Here is a 10,172-nt window from a genome sequence, read left to right on the forward strand (position 1 = left end):
CGCCCCCCCGCACTTTATTCCATTATAGGTTATTACAAGATATTGAATATAGTTCCCTGTGCTCTTCAGCAGGACCTTGCTGGTTGTCTATTTTATAAAAAGTAGTGGGCATCTATTGACCCCAAACTCCTAATTTATCCTCCCCAGCCCCAACATCAGCGTCTCTCTGACCCAGCACGTCAGACAGGAGGATGGTGACCAACCACCCCGGCTGGCCCATGACTCAGAGACCTCCTGGCACACAGAAATCGTCACACTAAAATTGTTTCTCACACATATGTACCCAGGATGCTACAGAGGAGCCCAGGAATCCGTGGACAGCCAGGCCGGACACACCAGCCTGGCCCGGCCCAGCCATGCTAAGAGTCCTCCACCTGCCCCTACAGAGGGCACAGCTGTCCGTCGACTGTGCTTCCCAAGAAACTCTCTCTAGTCAAAGCTGGGGCCAACAGATGGGAAGACTCACGGCTTCCCCTGCCCAGGAGGTGTTCTTGTGTGGGTACCTAATCCTTTCTGAGGACAGACTGGGAAAAGGATGCAAATATGGGGTGGGAGATTGGATTTAGTGACATCTCACTTTGAGATGCTCCAGGCTGGCTACCTGGCTTCAGTCAAGTCTTGTGTTTCAGATCCTAAAATCCGTCATTTATAAAGTTCTCTCCCTCTCCGATGCGTTTTTCCTTTTCTGAAAATTTCTCACTCATCTTGCTTATTTTACACCAAGGAAACTAAATTTGAACCCCCTATATCTATTCTCATCCACAGGAAAAGGCAAAGAAAGAGTAGAACTTATTTCTTTTCAGTTGTGTGGGGAAACAGAGGTCCAGAGAGGTTTGGTGCCCTGTTCAAGGCCCACAGTGCATGGGGGACAGAGGGGCAGCTGGCCGTGTGGCCCCGCAGAGACAGCTGGAGACCGCTGCCATGTCTTCCTCAGGTGACACTCGCTCCACACCCCCTGGGAGGGGCCTGGTTATAAGACCTGTTTCACACATGACCCCTCAGAATTGCGTGCATTGTCCCCAAGACAGAAAGCAATTGTGGAGTTAGTCAGTCTGGAAAACACACACAGCCAGAGAACAGGGTAAACATTTCTTGACTTTTGCCTGGGGTCACCTTCTGGTCCACGCCCAGCCCACCCAGACAGAGTGCGAGTCCCCTCCCTCCCTGGTGTCCTCTCTCTGTCCTTCCAGTCTTTTTCATCACTGCCCCTTCCCAGGGTCTGCCTTCATCCTAAAGGGCTGTGATGAACCTTGCTGTAGGAAGCACAGTCCTGGGGGCTTCAGAGCAGAGAATCTATAAGACGCACAAACGTTTCCTGCAGCTGACGCCAATCACTTGTTACAGCACAATTACAAAATCCACCGTGTTTACATCAACAAACTCTTTTACACAGCACCTCCCATCCCCACCCACCGGGAATAGTACGGCAGAAGCGGGGAGCGGAGGAAGCCCCTACCGTACACACGTCTCAGGAGCCCGGTAGGACTTGCCCAGGACTCGAGAGGCAGAACGAGGGCAGGACAGCCCCTCCTCCAGACCCACAGGTCCCTAGTCCCCTGACACTGCAAATCCATCCAAGGGCACCCTGACTCCTCCCCCGCCACATCACTTGGTTGGCCCCGGCGATGATGATGTCAGGCTGTAATAGCAGTGATGTCAGGCTGCTTTGGTCAGGATCATTCCTGAGCCATGAAACAGTTAAGAAATATCCTGCCCCACTGGCTGCCATGCTCATAAAGGGAGGTCCACGTGTACTTCCGTGTGGCTCCAGACGGGCGGCTCACTCATTTGCTCACACCCAGCGGGGAGAGAAGGCAGCGGCCCAGCAGCACTGCCACCTTCCCATGCAAATCTGCCCCGGGAGTGCAGCTGGGGCCCTCCTGCTCCTGCCTCCCAGGAGATGCTCCTGGGGAGGCCTTGGGGAAGATGCCACCCCGGGCGCTGTGCTCTCTTCCTCGGCGTGGCCCTCCTGCTCGACGCTGTGGGCCTGGTCCTTTTGCTACTGGGCATCTTCGCCCCCCTCGACTTCTGGGACTTCTTGGTCTACACGGGGTCCCTGATCCTGGCTTTCAGCCTGCTCTTCTGGACCATCTGGTACTCCCTCAACATCGAGGTGCCTCTTGAGGGACTGGACTTGTAGTTTGGATGTGGGCAGAGGAGGACGGACACAGGCTTCCTGGCAGGTGTAAGGGCAAGGGCATACTGCTGTTCCCACCCAAAATGCCCCACCAAGGACCAGGTGAGTGCACATGAGACCTGCCTGGTGGCGTGGCCAGGAGGCTGGGACGAGCAGGGGGAGGCTGGGACCCTCTGAGGCTAAACAGGCAGGTGGCCCGAAGGCTGCTCCCTGGCTGGGGATTCCATCAACCTGGGCCCCAGCTGGCCAGGAGAACGTGGGGCAGGTACTTCTCCCCTGGGCCCCTTTTCCGTATGGAAACTGGACAGAGGGTCTCCACAGACCCAGTTACTTCTGATCCACCATGAATGGTCCTGCCGTGCGGAACAGGAAGTTATACCTTCAGCTTAAACCTTGGAGGAAAGAGCCCATCTTGATCCTCTGTTGGGGAGAACCCTTGCTGGGGAGAAGAGGATGGAAATTTCCCCCACTGGCTGCTCACGCCCTTGCCTTGCAAGCCGGTGGCTGCAGGAGGAAACAGGGTAGAACCACCCAGAATGGCCCTTCTCATTTGCTTCTTCCCCCAACCTGCCCAGCTGGGACACACGGGAGGGGGGCTCAGGACCTGCCTCCGCATCCCCTTTCAGCACACCTGCCTCCTCTCTCAGCAGTGCCCCCACCCCATGCTCCCAGGCAGCCAGCACCCCCCAGCCAGCCTGGGAGACCAGAAGTCAAGGGACCATGGCCGGCTGACCACTTCATCCCAGCTGGGCCAGCGCTCGGTTGACTGAGTATAACCAAGGAGGCAGATAATTGTGAGATTTTTCACATGGACGTGCAATGCAAAAGACAGAGCTGGTGCAGCCCCCCAAACCCTGAATTAGAGATGGCCCGCTCTCCCCAGGGGACTGGAATCGGAGTTCTGGTTGATTTGGTCGTCACCCCCTCCTCCCAGGTGGGCAGGGACCTGCGCTCAGGCACGGACAGGCACTCCCTTTTGAGGGCTGCCCGTGAGAGCAAAGGTCATGGCAGAGTTGGAAGGAGGAAATAATAATTGCGTCTTTCTGGGGGATTCCGCCTGACCCTTGGAAGTGAGAGACAGAGCCGCAGTTTGAAGAGGTTTCAGGAGGGGAGGCTAAACTGTCCCTGGCAGGTGAAAGGAAAGAGATGAGAAGTCAGAGCACCTGGGCCTTGCTCAGAGCAGCACCACTTGTTTGTTGGTGACATTGCACAGGAGGTGGCATGCTCTGAGCCTCAGTCTTCCCATCTGTAAAATGGGGATAGTGTTACCGGCCCTTCTTGTTGCAATGGTCAGAAAGAGGTAAGGCAGGAAGAGGCTCTTTGCACGTAATGTGGTTCTTACTCATGCCGAGTGTTGTTACAAACCATACCACAGAGAGGAGTAAACTGACCCAGAGTCCCAGTAGGGGGTACCCTGGTGTGCCTTAAGTTGGTTGTGGTGGGGGTCAGCTTATACTTTGCATCATGAAACTTCAAAGCGAGAAGGGACCCCACATTCGTTTGCTCATTCACGAGAACGTGTCAGGCACTGTGCAAGGCACTGGGGGTACCATGAAGAGTAAGACTCTCAAGGAGTTCCCATCAGGCAAGAGACAGACATTAACCAAATAGTCTGACTAACAAGGTACAATAACAGTCAGGTGAGGACTAGGAAGAAAAGGAATATTGCTCCTTGGAAACGTTCAGTAGAGAAACTGACCCGGAAGGTGGAGTCTTACAGACAGAGGCAACGGCTTGAGCAAATGTCCTGGGGTAGCAGGAAACAGAAGACAGCAGGGTGACTGAAGGGCCGAGGGCAAGTGCAGGAAAGGGTTAGGGCCCTGCAGTGCAGGGAGGCTAGACCGGGCAGGGCCTCAAAATCCCTCTTAAGGATCTTAATCATCATTTTAAGAACAATAAGAAGTCGTTAAAGAGATGTAAGCAGGCGTGAGGGCTTGACATAGTTTGATCTCATAATTTCCAAGACACCTCGGCCCAGGCGCCAGTGCCCGTGATGACAGAGGTCATGGTGAGCAGCTCAAGCCCGCCTGGGGAGCTCAGTCACTGGCCTCGGCAGCAAGGGGTCCCCAGCCCAGCCTCCTTATCCCGCACACCCTCCTTTCACTGAATGGAAGGTAGTGCAGTAAACCAGGGGCGAAGACCACAGGCCAAGACCCAGACTGCCTGGTTTGGATCCAGTTTAGTTCCTCACTAGCTACGTGGCCTGGGCGAGTTATGGACTAGCTATGGGCCCAGCTACGGCTCCACGCCCTGGTTTCCAAATCTGTAAAACGGAGAGGGTGCTAATAATAGCCTCTGTTTCAGGGATGATGCTAATAATAGCCCAACCGCATAAGGGTGTTGCAGAGATTAAGTTAATATGCGTACAGTGCCACAGCAGTGACGACTGAGAAAACACGGGGCCCTCCAATAAACCTCTGACACGACGCAGGTAGCTGGTCCCTTACAGCGGGGTGGGACCCTCCTCCAGGACAGACATCCCTGAAGCATTCCCACCAATTCTTCAAGCAGCATACGGCATTGACTCCTCAGTGGGTATAAGAGTGAGAACACCAGGCTTCTGTCCAGGTTCAAAGCGATGTCAGAAGTTGTGGGTCTAGTGTCGCGTGTTCACTGAATATAATCGTACAACCTCCTTCACCTCTTCAGTCCCCAAACTCCAAGTTCTACAGGACCCTGAGCCAGCTGGCCCTTTCATCCAGATCCACGTGGACCCCGAGTCCATGACAACATCTGGGGCTGGCCCAGAGTGACCGGTTACAGTGGGCCGGGAGCCCCCCGTGCAGGGGCTGCTCACGGATAGGGGCTGTTTATCGCCCCCCTGGATGACCTCAGGCAAATCATCTGGCTTCCCTGTAGACCAGGAGGTTTGGTTCCCAGGAGAGGTTTCAAATTGTTCTCTGCAGAGGAGGCCGCTGGGGGCTGGGGCTGGGGCTGGGGAGGGAGCGAGCAGGCAGGACGCCAGCAACCCCGCCGGCCCCACCGCACACCACACGCACCCACTGCCGCTGGGCTTTTGGCATGAACGTGCACACTGAACGTTCACGTAAGGCTTCATGTGAATACAAATCCTGATGCTGAAAGATACTTCTGAAATGCCTAGGCTCGTCCCCCTCACTTTCTATGACCTCTGGCCTGGACGTCCTCTCCCACCACAGTCATGATTTACGGGCAGTTTGTACGTGGTTCTGCCCGTTCCCTAATTCTCAGAGTGGAGCAAAGGCAAGAGCAGGGGCTCCGTGAACTCACAGCCCAGCACGTCCCCCAGTCTCAGCAGGATGGTGGCTAGGACAACCCCCCCCCCCCCCAGAGATAAGCAGCTCACGTCCCAGGCAGGAGTCAGGACACAGCAGGGCCACTAAACCTCCAAGGCCCCCAAGGGGTTTCGGGATGAGTGGCTTGCTTTTATCGCTCAGCTGTGTACCAAGCGATTTTTATCACTCTATCGCCGTATTTCCCCAAGCTTTGTCTGCTCCTCTCTGGACTGGCTGCACATTTCTTGTAGGTGAAGTCCCGCAAAGGCAGGGGAGGACTCTTGTCCTTTTACAGGAGGGTGTGAGACTACACTCTTCCCACAAACACACACACATACCCACACCCCCGCCCTCCATACACATATACACACCCAGGTTCCCCTCATACACACACCCTCAAACACACACACCCTACATGCACCCTCACCTCTCCCATGGCCCCCACACATCCCACACACCCAACACGCACACAATCTACCCCCGATACACTCTCCCCACACACCCGCACACACCCACATTCCTCACCTACACCTTCCATACACACCAACACCCCCCCCCACACCCGTCCCTCCCCCACTGCACATACACGCTCACACACACATGGAAACCTCACACTCACATGGCCTCCACACACCATCCACCCTGTTCACACATCGACATGCCCCCCACACCTGCCACGCACGTACCAGAAACACACACCCACAGAAGCAAACACTCCCGCTCCCCGGCAGCCAGAGCCAACAGGCACAGAGAGCTCACAGCCCTGAGCCCTGGAACGTTACCATTTTCCAACATACAGACTCTCATTTCTACCGTGGAAGAGCTGGTGGGGCTGCCAGGTCGGTTCAGAGCAGAGCCAGACGGAAAGGCCCTCACACCCGCTTGGCACGTGGACTGGGGCTGCGTGTAGGGCTAGATGGTTCTCTAGCCCCTGGAGGAGTTTTTAATCTAGAGGAAGAGAGAAAGCAAGTACATGGGGCCTGAAGGAAGCCCACGGAAGCAGCACAGTCTCACACGGGGCTCTGAAAGCCCAGATGAGGAAGAGGGCCCCCTGGCTGGGTGGGACGGGGGTGGTGTGTGGCTCCAGCATCTGGGTCCTGAGCGACGGGTAAGAGTGTGACAGGCAGAGCTGGCACTCGGCAGAGCCGGGGAAGGACTGCAGAAAGGGGGGAATGAAGGGTGGCCCGGGAAGGGTGAGCAGACTCAGGGGACTGGGGTTAGGGGTGCTCATTGCTGAACTTGAAGGATGCCAAAAGCCAGATGAGGATTCTGACACTTGGAAAGCAAGGAGGAACTTCCGATGACGTCACGGCCTGGATTGCGACACGGCTGGGCTCCACCTGAGGAAGAGTAACCTGGCGTCACGTGCAGCAGGGGTTGGCAGGAGAGGCACAGGGACGGTGGACCATTGGAACGTAGGGGCTGTAATGAGAGAAGTGAGGGCCCCAGGGAAGAGGGGAGAGGGACAAAGACAGCATGGTGGACAACAGAGGGCTCAGCAGACGTGCTGGTGTCCCTCGGGGGTGGCGGCGTCAAAGGCTTCAGAAGCACAGCCGCCGTGGAACGCGGAGGTCAGGGGAAGGCAGGGCCTTCCTCAAAATGAGGTGTTTTCCTTTGCACGCGCAGCGCTGGGGGTGCAGACGGTATCGATGGGCAGAACTACCCAACTGGCATTGAATGTGCAGATTTTACACTCAGAAGGGGGATCAGACATGGAGATGGAGGCCGGGGCTGGAGACAGGACTGCGGACAAGATTGTAGCCAGTGGGAAGGTGCAGGGCAAGGGAAGAAAAGGGCGCGTGGGGTGGGGAATTGGAAGGAGGAAGAGGGAGGAACCCGACGGGAGTAGGAGGCGCTGCACACACTTCATTCCCGGGAGTGTTATTATTACAAGTCTCCTTTCGCAGATGAGGATGTTGAGGAGCTCAGAGGCAGAGTAACTTGCCAGACATAATGGAAGCAGTGAGTAATGGAGCTGGATGATGGACTGGGGTGCCTCTGCCCCGACTGTCCAGACCCTTTCCACTAAACCAGGGGCCAGATCTGGCCCTTCCCTTCTTTTTATAAGTCAAGTTTACTGGGACACAGCCAGGCTCATTCACTCGTGTATTGTCCGTGGCGGCTTTGTGTCGAACGACAGGGGTGAGTCACTGTGACAGAGGCTGTGTGGCCCGCGGAGCCTGAAATCCTTACCGTCCAGCCTTGGAAAGAAGCAGTGAGCTGAGCCCTGGCCTCGCCATGGCTGGCCCCCACGGGAGCCCCAGTCGCAACTGGGAGGCTGCCTGCTTCGGGGTCTGGGGAAGGAAGGCAGGTCGGGAGCCCACAGAGGGCTCCGGCAGGTGACAAAGAGGACAAAGCAGGACACGACAGCAGTGGTGAGGGCAACTGGCCTTCAAACGCTGCTGGTTCGTAAAGAAGGGTGTAGCCCGAGGAAGGGTGATGGGACCTGGCAACGAGCCTCTGTCTGCGAGGTGGGGACACCAGCGAGACGGGTGCTCCCTGTGGAGCGGCTACAAGGGGCTGTACAAGGGGGTGAGCGCAGAGCAGTCTCAGAAATCTTCCGTGATGGAAGGGAGGGGATGGGCCAGTAGCCTGGCGGCCCAGCTGATCTGAAGTGTGATTTCTTTGCCCAGGGGTGGGGAGGGGGATGCAGAAAATGGAGTAGGACGGCAGGTGGGGGGAAGGAAGCCAGCAGAGAGGAAACGGGGATGCTGAAGTTACAAATGGAGAAGGATGTCTGGCTGTGCCCGGGATGCAGGCAGGTGGCAGGGTCCAGATGCCAGAGAGAGAGTCGCTTGGCCTGCAGGGGAGGGTGGGGAAAGGGAATGGAGGGTTTGGTGAGTGCTTCAGTGTTTATTGGGCCACTTATTTTCATGACTTCATTCGCTGCTTACAATCCTGTGGGTTAGGGGTTCAGATCCCCATTTTACAGGTGAGGAAACTGAGTCTCAAGGCAGTTTCAGGACTAGCCCGCTGTGACTGTGCCGTCGAGGGGCGGCACTAGATTCACACCCGAGTGCAGCGGACTCCCAGAACCGTGCTTGTTTCACCCCATCCAGGCTTGAGTTGAGGGATTTGAATCTCGGGCTGATCCGTTTCGTCTCCATTTATTCAGCCCGGGTCCCGTCTGGTGGAGAAGCAGCAAAGCAGGCAGATGCCCTGTCTCTGCAGTACATCCTGTAACAGAACCCAGGAGGAACCAGAGGCTGTGAGGTGGAGGCTTTCGAAGCGCCCCCTGGGATGCCAGGAATGGCCACGAGTGCCCGGCTTCCGGCGGCTTCCAGGCCCCACCAAGAGACCAGCAGCCCTGCCCCGGCCACTGACACCTCTGCTGGCGCCCCAGCGTGTGTAAGGGTCTGGGGAGCCCCTAACGTTCGCACAGGGGGGCTTTTACGGCAATAACCCTGCCACTGTGAGCTTGGGCACCGAATGAGAAGTCCTGTCCTCCACTGTTCCTCTCGTCAACGCCCCTTTAAAGAACTGTTGGAACCAAGTACAAAAGCCAGAACGGGATCTCCTGCGAGGACGAATTGTGCGGAACTGCTTAGACAGACTGTGTGAGGCCTTGGAGGGCCCACCTCTTCCATCTCTTGGTGTCGACCAGTCGGCCCGTGGTAGCGTATTTCCACATGCCAGTTGCCAAGGCAAGTGCAGGGCCCGTGCTGAGTGCAGGAGGCCCCCTCCTCGGTGCTGGACGCCGGGAACCACCAGGGCCACCCCCAGCTTGCACAGCCGGGCCACACGGGAGCCTTGCGTTGCGCTTTTAGTCACAGGAAACCCTCCGGGCATTTTTCTGACAAGCAAGCTGGGCTCTGCTGAGCTGTCCTTGCGTCATTCGTTTCTTGATCCTAAGAGCAGGACTCTATTTTTATCTTAATTCAATTGCATCTAGTCTAATGCAGCCCAACTAGAGCACCTAGCAACCTTCACAGGCTCATCAGACATCCTCACGCCTGTCACCTGTGCTCCAGCTGCCCCACTAATTTATATTTCCCCCCGCTTGATTTTGTACTTTTTATTTATGGCTCACCCTAAATGTGTATGTGTTTCTTAGAAGCTGCCTCAGATCTTTTCCGGTGTGAGGTAGTTACCTAAATAAAGAAGCCAACTGGCCTTCTGTGTCAACACAACATAACCTATTTCTGAATCTGCGTGGTTTCATAACAACTCCCAAACTCCCAGCTTCAGGGCATCTTCTTCCCATTCGCTTCACCTGCCTCTGCGCAAATCCTGGGGTTCTACATTCAGTACAGCACCTCCTGGGAAGAAGTGTACAGAGCCCGGAGGATGGGGACAGCACACGGGTTATCCTAACACCATGGAATCTTCTGGAAGCCCTGTCTTGGCCACAAGCCGGGCTTATCAAAATTAGGCAGGACTCAGGAACCTGAAGAGATATCATGAAAGAACATTCTAGCTAAGGCACCAAGAAGAAAGATTCCCCTCCTACCCTGAAGCTTCCTTGACCATTCTCACTTGCAATCCTATTGATTTTCCCAACTGGAAATTTCTCCATGTGTCTGACCTGACCCCATACACAGAGGAAGCATTTCCCTTTACCTGAAATTGTAACGTTAGCACAGGAGGGATAGACATATAACCAAAATCACTGAGCAATTCTTTAGGAAGACACTTGTTGGCGGCCACATAACTTCTCTTCATGAGACCAACACAGTTTTTTTTTTTTTTATTCGAGAAGAGGAACAGGTTTCTGTTTCTTTGGCTGGGAACCAAATGGAATCGTTGGCTTTCGTTTTGCAGCAGCCACGTTGTTCCAAATA

The 10,172-nt window shown here is 55.5% G+C and overlaps 1 protein-coding gene across 1 annotated transcript; it reads left to right on the plus strand.

The window, feature by feature from the left end:
* Positions 1 to 1,784: 1,784 nt before the first annotated feature.
* TMEM238L (transmembrane protein 238 like) lies at positions 1,785 to 9,512 on the plus strand. The gene is made up of 2 exons (XM_057715978.1): positions 1,785 to 2,239; positions 8,507 to 9,512. Exon 1 carries the CDS (start codon positions 1,901 to 1,903, stop codon positions 2,138 to 2,140), a length of 240 nt encoding a protein of 79 aa, XP_057571961.1. The 5' UTR covers positions 1,785 to 1,900; the 3' UTR covers positions 2,141 to 2,239; positions 8,507 to 9,512.
* The last annotated feature ends 660 nt before the right edge of the window (positions 9,513 to 10,172 follow it).

Source organism: Hippopotamus amphibius, chromosome 17 (assembly GCF_030028045.1).
Source record: "Hippopotamus amphibius kiboko isolate mHipAmp2 chromosome 17, mHipAmp2.hap2, whole genome shotgun sequence".
Lineage (NCBI taxonomy): Eukaryota > Metazoa > Chordata > Mammalia > Artiodactyla > Hippopotamidae > Hippopotamus > Hippopotamus amphibius.

Coding starts and splice junctions, on each gene's coding strand:
- TMEM238L (XM_057715978.1), top strand. CDS start 1,901: ATGCTCCTGGGGAGGCCTTGGGGAAGATGCCACCCCGGGCGCTGTGCT.